Raw genomic sequence first — 24307 nt, forward strand, 5'->3', positions numbered from 1 at the left:
CGGGGTTCAGACCCAGGACCTCGAGCTTAATGATGAGCTTGGAGGGTACTATGGTGTTGAATGCTGAGCTATAGTCAATGAACAGCATTCTTACATAGGTATTCCTCTTGTCCATGGGATGGGATAGGGCAGTGTGCAGTGTGATGGTGATTGCATCGTCTGTGGATCTATTGGGGCGGTAAGCAAATTGAAGTGGGTCTAGGGTGACAGGTAAGGTAGAGGTGATATGATCCTTGACTAGTCTCTCAAAGCACTTCATGATGACAGAGGTGAGTGCTACGGGCGATAGTCATTTAGTTCAGTTACCTTTGCGTTCTTGGATACAGGAACAATGGTGGCCATCTTGAAGCATGTGGGAACAGCAGACTGGGAAAGGGAGAGATTGAATATGTCCGTAAACACACCAGCCAGTTGGTCTGCACATGCTCTGAGGACGCGGCTAGGGATGCCGTCTGGGCTGGCAGCCTTGCGGGGGTTAACATGCTTAAATGTCTTACTCACGTCGGCCACGGAGAAGGAGAGGCCACAGTCCTTGGTAGTGGGCCTCGTCGGTGGCACTGTGTTATCCTCAAAGCGGGCGAAGAAGGTGTTTAGCTTGTCTGGAAGCGAGACGTCGGTGTTGGCGACATGGCTGGTTTTCCTTTTGTAGTCCGTGATTGTCTGTAGACCCTGCCACATACGTCTCGTGTCTGAGCCGTTGAATTGCGACCAGTCATTTTGTGGCTTATTAAGAAGCCCCCATAAAACAGTAACAGTGTGCAAAGCATCTGCCCTTGGCTTGGAATTCCTCTGTTACCCTTTTGACCAGTATCCCACCATCACCCTGAGAGCAGACAGGAAACTAGTGGGGTTGGGTACTGATGTTTATACAGTTTCCTGGATATCCCTTACAACAACAAAAAAACATGTACAATTTGCTGTTTCACATGTGAAAATCGCGTTTTCACAAGTGAAATAGCTGTTTTCAGATATTGAGCTTAAATTTCACCATATTTTCACATGTATTACATTTAGAGTTCACATGTAAACACCACATTTTAACATGTGAGGAGAATAGCGACTTCACCTCACATGTGAATTGCAAGTTCACATTTGAAAAAATTAAGATATGGCAATCCATTTGCTGTTGTACATGTAAGAAAACTCTGCATGTGTAAATCTCACTTTCACATGTAGAAATTCAAGTTCACGTGAAAAACGATCACGTGAAAATCACATTTGCAGTTTCACATGTAAGAAAACTCCACATGTAAATCTCACTTTCACATGTAGAATTGCAAGTTCACATGTGAAAAACAATCACATGTGAAAATCACATTTGCAGTTTCACAAGTAAGAAAACTCCACGTGAAAATTGCAAGTTCACATGTGGGGGTGAAAATGTGGGTGTTCACATGTTGCAGTAGCAATGTTTCCTCAAATTCTGTAATACCATTCTGTAAAAATGTTACTTAGCCTACCTTAGTATAATAATTGAAGTGCATTAAAAATAGTGATTTCTTATTTCTGAGCCATCCACTCCATTATTATTGTAGTCCTCCATGGTGTTGCGTTTGATATATATGTATACTTAGCGCTACCACTAGGGAGAGTCATTCGGAGTGTTACTGCTGCAGGGACGCGCCTCTCTTCTTCGTACGTGTTGCTCCGTGACAGTTGGAAGAAGCCAACTTTTTTTTTAAAAATCTAGAGAAAACATGTTTAACTAAACTGTGTTTAGTTTTCTGGTCATTTTGATGTACAGTATAATTGTATTGTTTTGACCTAGTGAAAAACGAGGGAGATTTTTCCATTCACATGCTCACTTTTGTATTTTTACAAACGAGGGCTCATATTGAGTGTATTTACATGTGTACATATATTTTAGAAGGTTACCTTTTATGAAATGTGCATCTAATGGTCACATGCTAATTGTTAACCGCTAGCTAGCTTATTGATAGGTGATAGCTAGCCTTCCATTTCCTCCTAGCTAGCTATTCTTAGCTTCTGTTATTGTTAGCGGTCCATTGGTTTTTGTTACATTTAATACACAGGCCTAAAAGGGATTTTAAGGAATTAGAAAATGTGTGAATGTGTTTGCTTTAGGAATTAATGTTAACAGATACTTTTCCACAAAGAGATGATTTTGAATTAGGGCTGTCAGAGTTAATCAGTTAACTCATGTACATTGTTGTGCACTCAAGTCTTGATTATTGTATTGTCTGAAACCATTCCAAATACACAAAGAACATCAAAAATACATAATCTATACAGCTAAAAATACAATGTCAAAACAAGTTGACATTGAGGTTAAAGAAGGTGTGCTTTATCAATTTACCTGATTTTGCTAACAAAATCAAGATGTCAATATTCTTGTAATGCTTTTTACATAAAATATCTTAAATTCAATTATTACTTAAATTCTGAATTTGTGATTAATCGTGATTCTGAATTTGTGATTTTCGGATTTGTGATCCTGCGATTAACTCGATTACATTTTTAAACGTTTGACATACCTATTTTGAATTGAACAGTCAATATTCTGAGATTTAGAGAAATTGATAATAAATAAGAAGAAAACCCTCTTGGTCTTGTGGTCCAGACATTGGCTGAGACCTGGGTTCTAATCCCACCGGTTACAAAGATACACATGCGAAACTTAGAATATCACATGTGAAAGGTAGGGAAACCACATGTCTGAGTCATGTGAAAAATGACAAATAAACATGTGAAAAAAAGTATGTCAAAAATCCACATACACTCCATGACCAAAAGTATGTGGACACCTGCTCGTCGAACATCTCATTCCATAATCATGGGCATTAATATGGAGTTAGTCCCCCCTTTGCTGCTATAACAGCCTCCACTCTTCTGGAAAGGCTTTCCACTAGATGTTGGAACATTGCTGCTGGGATTTGCTTCCATTCAGCCACAAGAGCATTAGTGGGGTCGGGAGCTGATGTTGGGCGATTAGACATGGCAAGGTGTTCGATGAGGTTGAGATGTGGCTGAAATAGCCGAATCCACTAATTTCAAGGGGTGTCCACATACTTTTGTATATCAGCCACACCTCAACCCCATCGAGCACCTTTGGGATGAATTGGAACGCCGAATGTGTGATTTTCACATGTGAACTTGAAATTCTACATGTGACAGTGAGATTTAAACATGTGGAGTTTTCTTACATGTGAAACTGCAAATGTGATTTTCACATGTGATTATTTTTTCACATGTGAACTTGCAATTCTACATGTGAAAGTGAGATTTACACATGCAGAGTTTTCTTACATATACAACAACAAATGGATTGTCACATGTTAATTTTTTCAAATGTGAACTTGAAATTCTACATGTGACAGTGAGATTTAAACATGTGGAGTTTTCTTACATGTGAAACTGCAAATGTGATTTTCACGTGATTATTTTTCACATGTAAACTTGCAATTTTTCATGTGAAAGTGAGATTTACACATGCAGAGTTTTCTTACATATACAACAGCAAATGGATTGTCACATGTTAATTTTTTCAAATGTGAACTTTTGGCAATTCCTCTGTTACCCTTTGGACCAGTAGCCCACCATCACCCTGAGAGCAGACAGGAAACTGTATAAAAAACAATCAGGACTTCACAAACAGACCTTGCAACAAAGCTTTCATGATGAGCAATGCGCAGGATGCAGACACCATGAGCAGGAAGATCTAGTGACGCAGGAACAGAAGGGTCAGAGTGTGCCAGGAAGACGCTGGGCATTTTTGGCAATTAAGAACTTCAACACGGCCCAGTGATGGGAAACCCCTCTGACTTCCCCCTCCTGACTTATTTATACTTTTAGTTATGTCTTGTGTCCAAGTCAAATATAGTATACTCCACCTCTTAATTCTCACAACTCTATCAAAACATGGCATGCTACATAAACCTCCAATTTCTCAAACTCTCCATAGAAGGGGGAAAAACTGGCAAGGAGTGAAGTAGAGAACTGTCTTTACTAATGAAATGGGATTTCCATTGTGATGCCAGAAGCACTGGGGCCAAAGTTTTAATGTTAAATAACAGTGGGAGCGCTACTTTGTGCCAAAGTGTCAAGAGACTGCATAAAACCCAATTACAAATGGTGCTCAGTTGTATAAACTTAAAGTGTTCAGAATTCAACAAAATAGATCTCTCCTCTCACGTGATGCTGTTTCTCTGTGTTTCCATGTTGTCACACTGTGAGGATTGGGCGATGGCTGTGTCATATGGGACTCGTCATCCATCTGTCCATCTTCCACCTCCCTTACTCTTTCACTTCCATTCCCCCCTTATTCCCATTGCCTTGTCCACTGCCAAAAATGGTCAACTAACCTCTCTTTGCAGCTTTGCCCAATCGCTTTCAATGAAACTGTACTACAAAGACACATGAATCTCAGAGGAGCTTACTACTCTTTATAGGGAATGTGCAAATAAGTGAACAAAGACAACCACTTTGGTTGCATAACCTATACATATTGAGAGGATAGAAATGTGTTGACATGAATGCGTGTGAGATTAAAAACATTTCCTTTGCTCTGGTCCTCCAGTAACAACATGTTATGTGGATTGCATACAGCCGGGCCACTTACCAGATCCGTCAGTTAAAACCTGCATACCATGAATATACACGCACGCATGCATGCACGCACGCACACACACACACACACACACACACACACACACACACACACACACACACACACACACACACACACACACACACACACACACACACACACACACACACACACACACACACACACACACACACACACACACACACACACACACACACACACACACACACACACACACACACATACATACAGTACACACATACCACTGCAAAGTTATTCCAGGTGGGTATTTCTAACTGATGTACTGCTTATTGGACAGTTGAAAGAGCAGGACTCCCATCTGCAGACATAAACAGGGTACTATACAGTGGGGTCAGTGACCAGACTGAGGGGGGCAGAGGGGGTTGTATGTAAAGGCAAGTTTAGTGTGTGGGAAACAAGATTCAAAACAGCCACTCAATACAAGAGAAATGTATGTTCCATCTCCATTTATAATTGGGAATGGAATATACATATAAATGGTCAACTACTTATCTTTCATAGAACAGTGCCTATCTTTCACTGGTTTGTATAGACTCAGTGTTTAGTTACTAGGTGTGTGATGGGGTGTTCTGTTACAATGGAACAATAGAAATAAGCTTAGCTCATGTGATGTGTCACCGAGGTCTCCAGACATCAGACCTTTGTCCCTTCTCTTAATTCCCACTTTCGTCTTCTACCCTATTCCCACTCCTCCTCACCTCTCTCTCTCTATCTATCTCTCTCTCTCTCTCTCTCTCTCTCTCTCTCTCTCTCTCTCTCTCTCTCTCTCTCTCTCTCTCTGTCTCTCTCTCTCTCTCTCTCCTCTCTCTCTCTCTCTCTCTGTCTCTCTCTCGCTCTCTCTCTGTCTCTCTCTCTCTCTCTCTCTCTCTCTCTATCTATCTCTCTCTCTCTCTCTCTCTCTCTCTCTCTCTCTCTCTCTGTCTCTCTCTCGCTCTCTCTCTGTCTCTCTCTGTCTCTCTCTCTCTCTCTCTCTCTCTCTCTCTCTCTCTCTCTCTCTCTCTCTCTCTCTCGGTCTCTCTCTCTCTCTCGGTCTCTCTCTCTCTCTCGCTCTCTTTCTCTCTCTCTCGGTCTCTCTCTCTCTCTCTCTCTCTCTCTCTCTCTCTCTCTCTCTCTCTCTCTCTCGGTCTCTCTCTCTCTCGGTCTCTCTCTCTCTCTCTCTCTCTCTCTCGGTCTCTCTATCTCTCTCTCTCATAAGCACATTGCTTTTCACTCTCAAATAGACACCATCTCAATATCACATTCTCCAAATCTCCCGAGGCACTATAGGCTGATGCAATTCAATCAAAAATAATATTTCACATCTATTTTGCCAATTTGAGCAAAGTTGATGCTGAAGTCCAAGAGCTTGACCCCATTATTTTGTCCCTCTGTCAGTAAACAGATTGCCAGTCACCTGACAGTTTGTCAGCATACGGTAATTCTATATTTATAAAAAGGAGTACAATATTTACTTATAGTCTCACATTTAACTAAACATGCACATAGCCCACTGGGCAAAAACTGGTTGAATCAACGTTGTTTCCACGTCACTTCAACAACAATAAAATGAAATGTGATGTGATGATGTTGAATCAACATGGAAAGTTGATTTCACATTGAATTCATGTTAGTTGATAACTCAGCCAAATGTAAATAAAAAGAAGTTGAACTAATGATGTCGAGGCCCCCATTATTCACCAGATAATGATGATTTGGTGCAAAACACCCAAGTTAGACAGGCCCACTGGTCTTAAAATGGACCAGCCCATCTGGCATTTGTGCGAAATACCACATAACCATTCCTGGGCCTACCACATAACCATTCCTGGGCCTATGATCTTGAAAAGGCACTCTCATTCCAAGGATTTTAGTGCTGAAAGTCAGTGGTCCTCAGATAAGGCTCCATAATTAACTGAAATTAATTTAAAAGCTGAACGTTTAAATTCTTCCTTATGTTTTTTAACATTTTAGACTCTCTTCACTTTTTGCACGAGTGTCAAGTTTGCCATAAAATGTAAAGATATGAGAAAATGGGCACCTTTCCAGAGCAATGACGTTTGGCCAGAGCTCTTGAGCCTATTGCTATTCGAAGTGTCTTGAAAGACGGTTAAGAAATAAGGGAGTAAACACTGGAAGGGGAGTCAGAGCGAAGAACCGACTAGAATGCTCGCGCTTTATACCTTGCGCGCATAAACTCATAGACAACATTTGATCTGTGGGAAATATTACGAGAATACAATGTTTCAGAAAAGCGGAAACAAAACGGGAAAGTCTCGGTGAAAGTGAGAATTTGGGATATGAAGTTTCAAGCCGCAATTTATAGCCTAAGTATCCTGAATGTAAGGCTCATTACCATTTCAGTTGGAGCGACGGTTTTGGAGGAAGCCCTATTGATATTATCATAATTCTTTCTTCCGGAATTGATCACAATAAACCCTTGAGATGGAGAGTCGGATTTTGTTTACTTGCATACTGGTTGGAATATTCCTTCGGAAATCCTGTGGTCAAAACTCAGCAACTGAAGCCGGTGAGCATTGCAGGTGGTGGTCGATGGTCTAGTGGTGGGGTGACTGAGAGACTAGGGAGAAGTCAGAGTATCTCCAAATGGTGTTATTATATTAAAGGCACAATACTTGTATCACCTGTCATATAATTTCTACAACTTTGACAGTAATATACACGGAGTATACAAAGCATTAAGAACACCTGCTCTTTCCATGACATAGACTGACCAGGTGAATCCAGGTGAAAGCTATGATCCCTTATTGATGTCACTTGTTAAATCCACTTCAATCAGTGTAGATGAAGGAGAGGAGACAGGTTAAAGAAGGATTTTTAAGCCTTGAGACAATTGAGACCTGTGCCATTCAGAGGGTGAATGGGCAAGACAAAAGTTTTTTATGCTCAACTGTTTCCCTTGTGTATCAAGAATGGTCCACCACCCAAAGGACATCCAGCTAACTTGACACAACTGTGGGAAGCATTGAAGTCAATATGGGGCATCATCCCTGTGGAACGCTTTTGACACCTTGTAGAGTCCATGCCCACGACGAATTGAGGCTGTTCTGAGGGCAAATATTAGGAAGGCGTTCCTAATGTTTAGTATACTCAGTTTATGTTGATATCTGTTCCTGACTTTAACACTATGTGACATTTATATGCTTATGAGTCAATGCAATGTAAATTAAAACATATAATTGATTATAACACCATAATAATTACTGAATGCTTGTTACAACCACAAATGTGGTAGTTAGAGCTCATAACCATATACTGTAGGGGTGAAAACTAAACTTGGTGGTGAGTCAGTTCTATCTGTCAGTGGTCTGTCTTTATGACTCAGTGTAAGTTTACAGTGGACAGACAGAACATTAGACTTATCACACAGACTTCCATTTATAGAGACAGACTTTGACTAACATAGCCTAATTACTTTCTATGCGACTCACTCAAACATATAAATGCTTTTAATACTAAAGACTGGCAGAGAAGCACAGATAATCCAGGTTTGATCCCCTGTGATGATGTATTTTGATCCTACTTATAGCCTACTGGTGGTGATATAACCACATCATGTTTTAGAACCAAGAAGAGCTGTGCAGGAGGCCTTTTCTAACACATCTGAGCTCTGTGTGAGTGTCTCTGTGTGTGTGTGTGTGAGAGCTTTCATGCATGCATGTGTGAAGCAGGTCTAAAGAGTTATTGTCAGTTACTCCCATGCCCACCAAGGCTTTGTGGTTTCATAATTTACATTCAGTGTGTAGCCACTAATATACAGTATTAGTCAAGCTTGTTCAGGGTGTACTGTAAACCTAACACTGTAACGTCTCCTGAGTGGCGCAGTGGTCTAAGGCACTGCATCGCAGTGCTAGCTGTGCCACGAGAGATCCTGGTTCGAATCCAGGCTCTGTCGTAGCCGGCCGTGACCGGGAGACCCATGGGGCGGCGCGCAATTGGCCCAGCGTCGTCCAGGGTAGGGGAGGGAATGGCCGGCAGGGATGTAGCTCAGTTGATAGAGCAACGCCAGGGTTGTGGGTTCGCCAGGGTTGTGGGTTCGATAGTTTGCAACGCCAGGGTTGTGGGTTCGATTCCCACAGGGGGTATGAAATAATAATAATGTAAGTCGCTCTGGATAAGAGCGTCTGCTAAATGACGTAAATGTAAATGTAATAAAGCTAATACTAATGTACAAGACAGTTCAGACCCAAACAGTTGGTTTACAATAAGCAGAGAGACACAGACAGAACTACAGTTTACTGGGGCTTAACATTAGAGGCCATATGTGCAGTGTAACTGCAGCCCCTCCCACTTAGGGAGCTGGAGGAGTACAAAGTCCAGATGTGTGTGTGTGTGTGGCGTGCATGCATGCTTGAGTGTACACTCGTCTTTCAACACTACACTCTTATCAGTACAGCGACCACACATCGAGTGTCAAATTGAAGCGTTAAGAAATTCACTGCTAAGGGCCCAAAGAAAATCATGAATTTCCAAAGCACTCAAATCTGGAAAATGAACATGGCACGTCTCTCTCTCTCTCTCTCTCTTCCTCCCCCTATCTCTCTCTCTGTATATGGGTATACGTCTACTACCGCGCATGCCTCTTCTTCTCTCAAATGGAAATTCCAATACACACTTCCCCCTTAACCTTTCTCTCTCTCTATCCCCACCTCCAACCTAACCTCCTCCTTATAGAATCAATATATGGAGCTCCTACAGTTCTCCCCCTCTCCCCCTCACCCCTTCTTACTCCCTCTCTCTCTTTAATGAGAAGCTCTGCTCCGTGCTACTGTTATGAAATATGGAACATTTGTAAAATGTTGCCTAGTCTAAATGTTATGACAGCGTTTTTCATCCATCCTTCATCCGCCCACCCCTCCTCTGATCTATCTCACTTCTTCATCCCTAATTTTAGGTTGGCTTGTTTGTTTTGATCTGGTCTTATCGCTGTAATTACTGGTTTTCCACTCATTTCCTTTCTTCGGACAGTTCACGCCTCTTCACACATTCTTTCTCCTTTCATTTTGTTTCAGTTTCTCCCGCTTTCAGACTTATGGCATTTTCTATAAAGGTTTGAATGACTGTGGGACAGTGTTGTTCCAAGGAAGTGGATGGTGAGAAGGGGGGGATTCTGTGTGTGTGTGTGTGTATGTGTGTGTGTGCGTGCGCGTGTGTGAGCGTGTGCACACTCACATACTGAACAGAAAGAGGACCACTGGAAAAAGTTAAGGGAGGGAGTAGGAATCAGAGAGAGAGAGTGAGAAAAGAGAGAGAAAGTTGAAAGTAGAAGTAGGTTTTCCCACAGATGCTCCACACAGTCTCAGTGAGTTCTGGGATTGTACTTATCCCTGTAAATATGTGGCTGGCTATCATGAATAATTATTTTGCTTCTCTATGGGAAGTTTGTGGGGAAACTAATAACTATACCACATTGTTTCCCTGTTTCCTACATACACATCTACTATAAGCACTATGCTTATAGAAATTTCCCCATCGTGAAGACCCACATTTGGTGTAAATATTGCTAAACTCTGGGAGTATTTAATTCTCAACAGTATGCTATGACTTATTCAGTTATTAATTTTCGCATAATATTAGCATAATATTCTGTAGCTATAGCCTATATATATGTATCTATAATTCTATATACCCTATATCTGTAAAAATCTAGTGGATGTGTGTCCACCACCTGTAACGCTCTCTTTTCCTCTCCTCTCAGTGTTGAACTGCTGTGAGGGCGACGTCCTCTTCCTATTGGACTCCTCGGGCAGCGTCTCGTCCTATGAGTACTCCCGCATGCTGGTCTTCCTGTCCGAGCTCCTCCTCCCCTTCTCATTGGGCGAGGACCAGGTGAGGGTGGGCCTACTGCAGGTGGGCACCCAACCCCGCCTTGAGTTTGGCTTTGATGTCCACAATACCCAAACTGGCCTCCAGGGGGCACTGGGGAACACCAAGCCTCTGAGGGGCAACACCAATACAGAGGAGGCCCTCAGGATGGCCAAGGACTGGGTGCTGAAGCCTGGAGGGGCCGGGGGAGCCAGGGCAGAGCTACCCAGGGTTCTAGTGTGGCTGACGGACGGGGTGAAGCCGGGCGATGTGATTGGACCAATGGAGGAGCTGAGAGCGGAGGGCGTGGCCGTTCTGGTGATCTCCACGGGCCACGGGAACTACCAGGTGCTGCGGCAGGTGGTCACCCCGCCTGTGGAGTCACACCTGTACTTTGTGGACATCGACGATATGAGTATCATCACCGAGGACCTGAGGGATGCCATTATTGGTGAGTGTGTGTGGGGTTCTGTGTGTGTCCAATTTGATTCCTCAATTGACTGCAATTTACATGGACCTGACCCCTTCTTTTGAGCTCTACTCTAGACTTTGCTGCTGTACAAATGCATGTCTCCATGCTACTCCTTTATCACATACCCACTCCTAGAGACTGTGAGAAATAGAGGGACGCAGAGACAGTGTATGTTAGACTGTAAGGAGAGAGGGGGGGCTATTAATAAATACATTATTCAACCCCCCCCACCACCACCCAGCCCCCCCTACCGTGCCCCTCTACGGTGCCAGATATATATAGAGGGTATTTCTCTGGTCAGATAGGGTAGCAGTCATATGGACACAATCACTTCCAGTAAACATATGTAGCTCTAAGACATGATGCATACTGTAGTGATGGGCAGACGCATAGTGTAAATACGGTTGTTTTACGACACAGAAGGAGAATCCATGGTCCCTCTAGCGAGTGCCTGAAGTTCCTATCCTCTGACACTGAAACCTTTCTTGGGTTTGGTATTTGTTACAGAAGTATCTTCAGAACTGGGTTGTCTATTTCGAGGGGTTTTATGGCATGCATTGTGAATGCATTGGGGAACCCACAGTCTGTCTGTCTGTCTGAGCTCCTCTCTCTCTCATCCTTTTCCTCCCTCTCTTTTTTGCCATCTTGTTCTGGTTATCCAAGGATGAATGCTCACCAGTGAGAGAAAGGAATCCACACACTGTGATAATATGGTCGTAAATGTATTTAGGCAAATGGGGGCTGGTGAAGGGAGGGTGTCTTAAGTAATGGCTGGAATGGAATGAATGGAATTATATACCGCCATCGGTATAGCCATGTCCTTCGATTTAAAGTGACACCAGCCTCCACTGGAGTTTTATATTTCACCAGTGTTTCAGTCCTTTGGTCTCGTTCTGTCTCTCCTCTAACAGAGATCCTCTGGGCTGACCGGCTCCAGGTGCGAGATGTGTCCACAGACAGCGCTGTGCTGCAGTGGCGACCGGTTCTGGCCGGTTTGACCGGTTATTATGAGATCCAGTTTGGACCGGCTCCCAGTGGGGGAGTGGTTGGAGGAGGAGCAAAGGGGCCTGGTACCAGCCCCAGTACCAGCGGTGGTCAGTACCAGAGACTCACCCGGCCAGGGGACTCCAGCACGGCCAGGCTGACGGGCCTGAAGCCAGACACCACATACACAGCCACACTGACTCCTGAGTCCAACCTGCAGGTGCTCAACCCCCGCTCCGTCACCTTCACCACTAAGCCAGGTAAGAGGCGGTAGCATGTTTACATTTGACATTTACAACATTTATATTGTTACAATTAACAATGTTGGCTCAGTTGGTTGGGATGTGGTGTCTTTGGGGTTGTGTCCAGTATGGGCACACTGTATACCGAATATTCTTATGTCACTTTCGACAAAAGCACCTGGTAAATCACCATATTATATATTTTTATATTATATTATTACATATAACGTATTGTCTCCTTAAGAGGTGTTGAGCCCAGCCATGGTGACGGTGTCTGACTCAGGGACCAACAGTGTGAGGGTGAGCTGGGGTCCTCTGCAGCCGGAGTCTGTCCAGAGCTTCCAGGTGGAGTACTCAGCCCTGCCGGGGGGGAAGCTCCACACAGCTACTGTGGGCCTAGGGCAGAACTCCACCATGCTGACCAACCTCCAGCCAGACACCCAGTACCTGGTCACCGTGAGCGCCCGTCACTCCTACGGCCGGGAGAGGGCCATGTCTGTCAAAGTGTGCACTGAGGAGGGTAAGGAGCGTAGAGCATTGAGGATATGTTCTTAGGCACAGATGCAGTATGGGATTAGCCTCAACGTTTTTAAACTGAAGCATTAAAAGGGGAAAATGCTAAATGTACTATTACCCTTCACCTCTCTCTCTCTCTCTCTCTCTCTCTCTCAATTTAATTTCAATTTCAATTGCTTTATTGGCATGATGTAACAATGTAAATATTGCCAAAGCGTACTTTGAAAAGGTAATCCCATATCCCTCCCTCCCTCCCTCCCTCCCTTCTCAGTGAGGCCGGCTCTTGCAGACCTGCAGCTGACCACGGTGGGCAGTGACTCTGTTCAGGTGGACTGGAAAGCCAGCGTGGACGGCCTCAGGGGCTACTGGATCACCTGGGAGGGACAGGGCGGCCACGGCTCTACCACCGCTCAGCGCTCCTCCTTCTACCTGCCCCCCAACTTACTGTCCACGCGCCTGACACACCTGCCCCCCGCCACCAGAGTGTGTGTGTCGCCTGTCTACCGGACGACACGCGGGGAGGGCCTCTGCTGCACGGCCCAGTTTCATTCAGGTGAGAGGACGGGCCGCTGCTATTTTGAATGAGGATGTGAACCCTTCAGCACTGTTGGTTGGGGTCAGTTAATTTCAGTTGTGTTGAGTTGGTCAATTGGAGCGAACATGGATTTTTTAAGGCATGTCCAATTGGATCCTAGAATTGGCACTTTTGAATGCATCCAAGCCAACTCTTTGTTTGGATAAGGATGAGATTTGAATTGCATTTTGAAGCTGAAGAGGTAGCCTTTTTATTGCCCGTATTACAACATTGATCAACTGGTAGCATGTCGCCAAGACTTCTGAGAATTGTTTTAACAACTCCAAAATGGTTCCAGATAGACAGAATGTTCTTGTAAAAACATTTGATGGGCCTAATAGTAAAGACATTTAACTGTAAAAATAAATAAAAGATTACTTTTTAATTTGGCATGAACATTACCAGTCATGATGAATTAATCTTATTGTCAAACAAATTACTTCAAAAAGTAGGGTACATGCGCATGTTCATCCAAAATAATTCCAGCATCCAAACATTGCACTGTGCACTCATTTTACATTTACATTTTAGTCATTTAGCAGACGCTCTTATCCAGAGCGACTTACAGTTAATGAGTGCATACATTTTTAATACTGGCCCCCCATGGGAATCGAACCCACAACCCTGGTGTTGCAAGCGCCATGCTCTACCAACTGAGCTACAGTTGGCTGGCTAACTCGCACCATTTGATGAATGGAAAGAGACATCTGTTTGAAAGTTGGTTGAAATTTCAGTTTAATCCACCAGAAAAGACAGAACAAATAATACAACAAATATTGTGATTAAACTCAAATATACTAATTGATTTAAAAAAACATAATAAAATAAAATAGATATAAAAAATATTTGTAAATTATATCATAAATATGACTGGTGGAGTTATGTCACACATGCAGCTAACATAAATACATGGAAATATCTGCTCTACACAAAATTACAACCAACTAATTGCAGCATTACCACAAAAATGGAAGAGGCAAGTGGAAGGGGGAAAAAGTAAGGAACTTATTTGTCGGCCCTGCATTAAAGACCAAAATTGGTTAAAGAAAATTGTGATAAATAAAAAAGTATACCAGTTTCATTTAAGGACCAAAAAATTGAAAGCTGTGCCATATAGATTGCAAAATAGTTGGGAAGAGATTTTCGATGTACCGATTCGATGGCACATGGTTTATGAATTGATACGCAAAACGACACCGGATTCAAAACTTTTTCAATTTACATTATTATACACAATTCTTGCAACCAATAGAATGTTATATATATATGGGGGATACAACCATCGGAGCTCTGCAGATTTTGCTGCGGAGAGACAGAATCATTACATCATTTGTTTTGGTACTGTCCATATGTAGCTTGTTTTTGGTCGCAGGTCCAGGAATGGCTGAAGAATTGCAACATTTACCTGGAGTTAACTCTGCAGATAGCACTACTGGGTGATTTGAAAAGTCATAGTCAATCGATCAATAATATAATAATACTTTTAGCAAAAAATGTTATCTTTAATTTACAATCTGTAGAAACTATGAGAATAGAAAAGTTCAGAACTTTTATGAAACATCACAGCTGAAAAATATATGGCAAATGGAAATCAAAACTGGATGGTGTTCAGTGATAGATGGAAGGGGTTGAGTGGAGCTGAAGGCTGGGACTAATAACAACAAGATAACTAATGTAAAATATACTGTGTCCGTAAAATGTATGTAGGTTCAGAACTTTTGTGAAACAGCACAGTTAAAAATATATGGCAAATAGAAATCAAACGGGATGGTCTTCAGAAATAGATTGGAGGGGTTGAGAGTAACGGAAGGATATGAGTAAAAACAAACAAAAGATAACTATTGTAAAATAGATTGTGTCCGTAAAATGTATATAGTATGTATAAGCTGGAAGTAGAAGCCTAAGTGTTGTTGTTCATTAGTTTACTCCAATTAGAGGAGGGGTGATAGGGTTAGTAGAAAATAATAAAGGAAAATATATTTATAAAAGATGTTTGTATATATATATATACAGTGGGGAAAAAAAGTATTTAGTCAGCCACCAATTGTGCAAGTTCTCCCACTTAAAAAGATGAGAGAGGCCTGTAATTTTCATCATAGGTACACGTCAACTATGACAGACAATTATTATTTTTTTTATCCAGAAAATCACATTGTAGGATTTTTAATGAATTTATTTGCAAATTATGGTGGAAAATAAGTATTTGGTCACCTACAAACAAGTAAGATTTCTGGCTCTCACAGACCTGTAACTTCTTCTTTAAGAGGCTCCTCTGTCCTCCACTCGTTACCTGTATTAATGGCACCTGTTTGAACTTGTTATCAGTATAAAAGACACCTGTCCACAACCTCAAACAGTCACACTCCAAACTCCACTATGGCCAAGACCAAAGAGCTGTCAAAGGACACCAGAAACAAAATTGTAGACCTGCACCAGGCTGGGAAGACTGAATCTGCAATAGGTAAGCAGCTTGGTTTGAAGAAATCAACTGTGGAAGCAATTATTAGGAAATGGAAGACATACAAGACCACTGATAATCTCCCTCGATCTGGGGCTCCACGCAAGATCTCACCACGTGGGGTCAAAATAATCACAAGAACGGTGAGCAAAAATCCCAGAACCACACGGGGGGACCTAGTGAATGACCTGCAGAGAGCTGGGACCAAAGTAACAAAGCCTACCATCAGTAACACACTACGCCGCCAGGGACTCAAATCCTGCAGTGCCAGACGTGTCCCCCTGCTTAAGCCAGTACATGTCCAGGCCCGTCTGAAGTTTGCTAGAGTGCATTTGGATGATCCAGAAGAGGATTGGGAGAATGTCATATGGTCAGATGAATCCAAAATATAACTTTTTGGTAAAAACTCAACTCGTCGTGTTTGGAGGACAAAGAATGCTGAGTTGCATCCAAAGAACACCATACCTACTGTGAAGCATGGGGGTGGAAACATCATGCTTAGGGGCTGTTTTTCTGCAAAGGGACCAGGACGACTGATCCGTGTAAAGGAAAGAATGAATGGGGCCATGTATCGTGAGATTTTGAGTGAAAACCTCCTTCCATCAGCAAGGGCATTGAAGATGAAACGTGGCTGGGTCTTTCAGCATGACAATGATCCCAAACACACCACCCGGGCAACGAAGGAGTGGCTTCGTAAGAAGCATTTCAAGGTCCTGGAGTGGCCTAGCCAGTCTCCAGATCTCAACCCCATAGAAAATCTTTGGAGGGAGTTGAAAGTCTGTGTTGCCCAGCGACAGCCCCAAAACATCACTGCTCTAGAGGAGATCTGCATGGAGGAATGGGCCAAAATACCAGCAACAGTGTGTGAAAACCTTGTGAAGACTTACAGAAAACGTTTGACCTGTGTCACTGCCAACAAAGGGTATATAACAAAGTATTGAGAAACTTTTGTTATTGACCAAATACTTATTTTCCACCATAATTTGCAAATAAATTCATTAAAAATCCTACAATGTGATTTTCTGGAAATTTCTTTCTCATTTTGTCTGTCATAGTTGACGTGTACCTATGATGAAAATTACAGGCCTCTCTCATCTTTTTAAGTGGGAGAACTTGCACAATTGGTGGCTGACTAAATACTTTTTTCCCCCACTGTATATATATATATATGTATGTATATATGTATGTACAGTCAATATGTGTATGTATGTATGCATATGTGTGTATATACAGTGGGGAGAACAAGTATTTGATACACTGCCGATTTTGCAGGTTTTCCTACTTACAAAGCATGTAGAGGTCTGTAATTTTTATCATAGGTACACTTCAACTGTGAGAGACAGAATCTAAAACAAAAATCCAGAAAATCACATTGTATGATTTTTAAGTAATTAATTTGCATTTTATTGCATGACATAAGTATTTGATACATCAGAAAAGCAGAACTTAATATTTGGTACAGAAACCTTTGTTTGCAATTACAGAGATCATACGTTTCCTGTAGGTCTTGACCAGGTTTGCACACACTGCAGCAGGGATTTTGGCCCACTCCTCCATACAGACCTTCTCCAGATCCTTCAGGTTTCGGGGCTGTCGCTGGGCAATACGGACTTTCAGCTCCCTCCAAAGATTTTCTATTGGGTTCAGGTCTGGAGACTGGCTAGGCCACTCCAGGGCCTTGATATGCTTCTTACGGAGCCACTCCTTAGTTGCCCTGGCTGTGTGTTTCGGGTCGTTGTCATGCTGGAAGACCCAGCCACGACCCATCTTCAATGCTCTTACTGAGGGAAGGAGGTTGTTGGCCAAGATCTCGCGATACATGGCCCCATCCATCCTCCCCTCAATACGGTGCAGTCGTCCTGTCCCCTTTGCAGAAAAGCATCCCCAAAGAATGATGTTTCCACCTCCATGTTTCACGGTTGGGATGGTGTTCTTGGGGTTGTACTCATCCTTCTTCTTCCTGCAAACACGGAGAGTGGAGTTTAGACCAAAAAGCTCTATTTTTGTCTCATCAGACCACATGACCTTCTCCCATTCCTCCTCTGGATCATCCAGATGGTCATTGGCAAACTTCAGACGGGCCTGGACATGCGCTGGCTTGAGCAGGGGGACCTTGCGTGCGCTGCAGGATTTTAATCCATGACGGCGTAGTGTGTTACTAATGGTTTTCTTTGAGACTGTGGTCCCAGCTCTCTTCAGGTCATTGACCAGGTCCTTGCCGTGTAGTTCTGGGCTGATCCCTCACCTTCCTCATGATCATTGATGCCCCACAAGGTGAGATCTTGCATGGAGCCCCAGACCGAGGGTGATTGACCGTCATCTTGAACTTCTTCAATTTTCTAATAATTGCGCCAACAGTTGTTGGCTTCTCACCAAGCTGCTTGCCTATTGTCCTGTAGCCCATCCCAGCCTTGTGCAGGTCTACAATTTGATCCCTGATGTCCTTACACAGCGCTCTGGTCTTGGCCATTGTGGAGAGGTTGGAGTCTGTTTGATTGAGTGTGTGGACAGGTGTCTTTTATACAGGTAACGAGTTCAAACAGGTGCAGTTAATACAGGTAATGATTGGAGAACAGGAGGGCTTCTTAAAGAAAAACTAACAGGTCTGTGAGAGCAGGAATTCTTACTGGTTGGTAGGTGATCAAATACTTATGTCATGCAATAAAATGCAAATTAATTACTTAAAAATCATACAATGTGATTTTCTGGATTTTTGTTTTAGATTCCGTCTCTCACAGTTGAAGTGTACCTATGATCAAAATTACAGACCTCTACATGCTTTGTAAGTAGGAAAACCTGCAAAATCGGCAGTGTATCAAATACTTGTTCTTCCCACTGTATATTGACAAAAAAATATATGGGGGATTGGAAATGATGAAGACAATTACATTGATGGAAGCTACAATCTATCTGCAATATTAAAGCTGATCTACCCCCTAAAAAAAAAAAAACACAACACATGTGGGGTATTGCTGACAAAAGGACATTTTTTGTGGAAAGAAAAGTTTGGACACCTGAAAAGGGGCTGAGATACGGGACCGTCCTGGGATAACAAGTGCAGCCACATGGAAAATATTGTTTAAACCATGACACAGAGGTGGGGGTGTTTTTTAAATTGGAATAAGCTTTCATTTTAATATTTACCACTGTAGCAATACAAATTGCATTTGAAACAAATAGGATAATGGTTAAATAAGTATTATGTAGAGACCCCCCCAAATGTAATTAGACTTTTTGGTGAGGTTTTAATGTTTGCCTGTTTCCTTCTGCCTTTCAGACGCATCGGCTTGGGGCCACAGATCATAACATTGCTGAGTTTAACAGGCACTATACTATGGCAAGGATGGAGGGAGGAAGGAGAAGAAGAGATACAAGAACAATACATCTGAACTTGCATCCCTCTCTTAGCTCATTCTATCCTCTCTGGACATCATCCACAATACACAAGGCCTTTGGCTTACAAAGCACTTATGTTTAATAGATACTGACACAATAGATATAGGCTTACTGTACTATAAAAATGTTGCTCTATTAGTCAGCACCCTAACTGAACTGTGGGTTGCTATCTTCTGCAATGCAGACATCTTGATTTTCATGTTTACTTTGTATTTCCTAAAACCTGTAATCACACTGTTTAAACATTTGTTTTAGATATAAGCTTAAGCTGTAGAGAGTGGGCCAAGCATAGCAGTATAGATCAAGGTAATTCTGGTTTGTGGTATCATACACTATGTAGTTTTACTCAATACACTATGTAGTTTTACTCAAAAAGATTAACGTATAGAAACACATTTTTCTAGCGCACGGAGAGCAACTATGTTTGCAAAATACTTTGAATGTTTCCCAAAGCACCCACCCCTAATATTTTGTAACATTGAATACATGTGTGCGCAAACTCAGCGTAGACTTTAATTGAAAGGCAAGTGAACACAGAACCCTTCATAACAGAGAGGAACTCATTTGAACCAATGACAAATCCCAAACAGATTCTATATGTGGCTACACTGATAAAACCACAGACAGATGTTCTACCAGTGAGATGTTGCAGATGTTATTTAGATAAATGATGGTCACACTGATATTTTCCAGGATTGTTTTGACTCATCACCACCAACACTTATACATGGAGGCATTGGCAAACCGTTACATTGGATGATGCTGTATTCAGTCATACAGGTTGGCCATTGAACCAGGGGGGCATACAGTGGGTATCATAAGTATTCACCCCCTTGTATTTCATCACATTTTATTGTGTTACAAAGTGCGATTCAAATAGATTTAATTGTCATTTTTGGTCAACAATCTACACAAAATACTCTGTAATGTCAAAGTGGAATAAAAATGTGTTTTCTTTTTAAAGATGAATGAAAAATAAAACACTAATATACCTTGATTAGATAAGTATTCACCCCCCTGAGTCAATACATGTTAGAAACACTTGGGTAAGTCTCTAAGAGCACCAGGATTGTGCAATATTTGCCCATTATAATTTTTTTAATTCTTCAAGCTCTGTCAAGGTGTTGGTGATCATAGCTAGACAGCAATTTGCATGTCTTGCCATAGATTTTCAAGCAGATTTAAGTCAAAACTGTAATTTGGCTACTTAGGAACATTCACTGTCTTCTTGGTAAGCAACTCCAGTGTAGATTTGTCCTTGTGTTGTAGGTTATTGTCCTGCTGAAAGGTGAATTCCTCTCCCAGTGTCTGGTGTAAGGCAGACAGAGGAACGTTTTCCTCTAGGATTTTGCCTGTGCTTAGCTCCATCCTGTTTCTTTTTATCCTGGAAAACTCCCCATTCTTTGCAGATGTCAAGCATACCCATACCAAATAAGGAGGCAGTTACTCAGTGATGTGTTGTGTTGGATTTCCCCAATCATAAGGCTTTGCATTTAGGCCAGAAAGTGTATTCCTTTGCCGTGTTTTTTCTTCTCAGTATTACTTTAGTGCCTTGTTGCATACAGGATGCATGTTTTGGAATATTTTTATTCTGTATCTTTTCACTCTTTAATTTACAGTAGGTCATTACTGTGGAGTCAGTACAACATTGTTGATCTATCCTCAGTTTTCTCCCATCACAGCCATTGAACTGCATAGCTGTTTTAAAATCACCTATGTCCTCATGTTGACATCCCTGAGCAGTTTCATTCCTGTCCTGCAGCTCAGTTCAGCAAGACAACTGTACCTTTGATGTGTCTGGGTGGTTTAATATATAATCCACAGCATATTTATTAACTTGACCTTGCTTGAAGAGATAGTCAATGTCTTATTTGTTATTGTTACCCATCTACCAATCACTGCCCTTCTTTATGAGGCTTTCGAACAGCTCCCTGGTCTTTGTAGTTGAATCTGTGCTTGAAATTCAATACTTGACTGAGGGACCTTACAGATGTTGTATGTATGGGGGACAGAGGAAGGGGTAGTCATTCAAAACACAGAGTGACTCCATGTACAGTGCCTTCAGAAAGTATTGGGGGGGGACGGGGGTGCTGAGGAGTATTTTTGTTCGCTCATACAGGAACAATATGTTTGGGATTTTTTACATGTATTTATTTATCAGGGGATGATGCAACACCCTTACTTCCAGCGGCTATGAAATCTTTGTAGTGACTGGGTGTATCGATACAGCATCCAAAGTGTAATTAATAACTTCACCATGCTCAAAGGGATATTCAATATCTGCTTTTATTAAATGTTTTACCCATCTACCAATAGGTGCCCTTCTTTGCGAGGCATTGGAAAACCTCCCTTGTCTTTGTGATTGAATCTGTGTTTGAAATTCACTGCTCAACTGAGGGACCTTACAGATAATTGTATGTGTGGGGTACAGGGATGAGGTAGTAATTCAAAAATAATGTTAAACACTATTATTGCACACAGAGTGAGTCCATGCAACTTATTATGTGACTTGTTAAGCCAAATTTTACGCCTGAACTAATTTACGCAAGCCTAAACAAAGGGGTGAATACTTATGCAACAACTATATTTTAGTTATTTAATTTGTATTAATTTGTAAACATTTGTAGAATGTTATTGTCACTTTGACTTTATAGAGTATCTTGTGTAGATCACCATTACATCTATTTCAATCCCACTTTGTAATACAAAAAAAAATACAAAAAATAAAGGGGATGAATACTTATGATACCCACTGTAGGTCTGCAGAGGAAATATAATTATTCTACCAAATTCCTTTGACCGTATTCATACTGAACTGTGTGTGTGTGTGTGTGTTGAGATCTGTTCACAGTACGTGGCTTTGTTTACAGCTGGTCTCTGTTGCCTCCCTGTGGAAGTTGTACTGATATTTAGATTTGTTCATATTCAATAAATTGAGAGTTGTACATCAGTTAAAACACAGGGACTGAATGCCTTTGACTATTTATTGAGGATCGGGATGCTGATTGGATGAATTCATTGAGGAAGGGTTGATAACAAAAGGGATTGCCGAAATGACGAAGAATATGAATCAGATGGATGCCCCACCTTTGCTGATTGGCGAGGAAAAGCAATTGGGTGGGAAATGGTTATTTCATGGCCCTCACAATCTTCTCCTCTTCTTTGCCATTTTCACCTCCTGCTTCTTTTCTTTTAATTGTCACTTCCTTATTTTCTCCTCCAATTGTTTTTTTATTTACCCCCAAGAGCACAATGAGCCAAGTAAAGTCCCCCCAGCCAAACCCAGATGCCACTGGGCCAATTGTGTGCTGCCCTATGGGACTCCCAGTCACAGCCGGTTGTGACACAGCCTGGGATCGAACACAGGTCTGTAGTGACGCTTCAAGCAGAGCGATGCAGTGCCTTAGGCCGCTGCGCCACTTGGGAGGCCCGTTCAATCATTGTTTTTCTCCTCCTCAGCTCTCTTTTTTGCCTCCTTCTTCTCCTGCACTTGCTTCTTTTCCTCCTCCTTTTCCCACACTATCCTTCTCTTATATTTTCTGCCTCTCTATATCCCTCATTCTCTGTAGCTCCCAACACCTTTTCTCCTCCTTTCCCATTATCTCCTGTTCAGTTTTTTTGCCTTTTCTTCCGTGCCTCCTGTTCTGCTTTTGCCTTCTGCTGCAATTTCTTGAGGATCTGCTGTTTGTTCCTTAACTCCTGTTCTATGAATTGTCTTCGTTGTTTAACAGACACCAGTCTCTCCTCCTCATCACCCTCATTATCACCCACAGAGGTCTCCTCCCTCTCCTCCTTCTCTTTATTCTCACTCTCCTTTAGGTACTCCTTTCCCTTCCTCCTCTCTTCCTCACTTTCACTGTCACTCTGTGAGGTTGTCTCTTGCACATGAGGTTTCCTCATTCTGGAGGGACTCCATAGATTCAGTCTCACTCACTGGTGAGGGTGAGGTGAGGTGCGGTCCAGGGTGAGGTGCAGCTGGGTGTGGCAAGGGAGAGAGGGGGGCAGGCAGGGAACTTACGTTTACATTTACATTTTACATTTTAGTCATTTAGCAGACGCTCTTATCCAGAGCGACTTACAGTTAGTTAGTGCATACATATTTTTTTTTTTCATACCCCCTGTGTGAATCGAACCCACAACCCTGACGTTGCAAACGCCATGCTCTATCAACTGAGCTACATCCCTGCCGGCCATTCCCTCCCCTACCCTGGACGACGCTGGGCCAATTGCGCGCCGCCCCATGGGTCTCCCGGTCGCGGCCGGCTACGACAGAGTGAACTTAGTGCAGGCATGTCTGGCTGGCTTTGGAAAATACCAGCTCTGCCCTGAGAAAGGATGGGCAGAATTGGGGAGACGGGACGCATGATGGAGGCTGACTGCTGCTTCACCATGCCTCTCTGTGTGGAGACAGACAGAGGGGTGGACAGATGGACGAAACGATAGCCGGAATTTAACCCAACTCTAACCTTACCCAGAGGCCAAAGCTGGTCGAAATAACATCATTATTACAATGAAATGACGCCCATCTACAAAACAGAGGATGATGATCTGGCCTTACCTCCTCCAATATGGCTCTCAGAGTTTTCAGCTCCTCCAAGATGATCTCATGTCCATCCCTCTCTTTTCCTGAAACCTGTTCATGCTCCTGGTTGAAGACAGCGGAGGTGTATTTAGAGGGTAAATTAGTCCGGATGATATCTATGAGGGTGCGCATGCCTGGAGTCGTGGCACGGGTCCAGGAGCATTTGACGATGCTAGCCAGCTTGGGAGAAGCGATGGATCGGGTTCTCCAGGTCGTCCAATGCCTGGAGAGGAGAGGACCCGATCTGTCGGGACCAGCTGGGCGACCGGATCCAGCCACCCACACCCCAGCACCCAGAGGGATCCATATATCCCGACCACGGGATTTCGACGGGACAGCTGCTCTCTGCTAGGGATTCTTCCTCCAACTGGAGCTCTACTATTCCAGCATCAGCCCGGCCCCATCGGAGCAGGAGAAGGTGTCTGCCCTCGTCTCTTGCCTCTCAGGGAAAGCCCTGGAGTGGGCCAACGCGGTCTGGAACGAAGGAGGAGCCGCGTTGGACAACTACGGGGAGTTCGCTCGCCTCTTTCGGGCTGTCTTCGATCACCCGCCCGAGGGTCGAGAGGCAGGCGAGTGGCTGGTCCACCTGAGGCAGGGGACGAGGACCACGCAGGACTTCGCAGAGGCTTCTCACGGGGTGGTCGCGAGAGTGTCAGGGTAGGTGTCTCTGTG

General features: G+C 42.9%; 1 protein-coding gene across 1 annotated transcript; it reads left to right on the forward strand.

Annotated features, from left to right (window-relative positions):
- The first annotated feature begins 6716 nt into the window (after positions 1-6716).
- Positions 6717-20056, forward strand: vwa1 (von Willebrand factor A domain containing 1). The gene is made up of 6 exons (XM_084184205.1): positions 6717-7115; positions 10305-10862; positions 11795-12127; positions 12354-12629; positions 12897-13178; positions 18935-20056. Exons 1-6 carry the CDS (start codon positions 7031-7033, stop codon positions 18961-18963), a joined length of 1563 nt encoding a protein of 520 aa, XP_084040331.1. The 5' UTR covers positions 6717-7030; the 3' UTR covers positions 18964-20056.
- Positions 20057-24307: the final 4251 nt, after the last annotated feature.

Source organism: Coregonus lavaretus (assembly GCF_964263955.1).
Source record: "Coregonus lavaretus genome assembly, chromosome: 20".
NCBI classification, from domain to species: Eukaryota; Metazoa; Chordata; class Actinopteri; order Salmoniformes; family Salmonidae; genus Coregonus; species Coregonus lavaretus.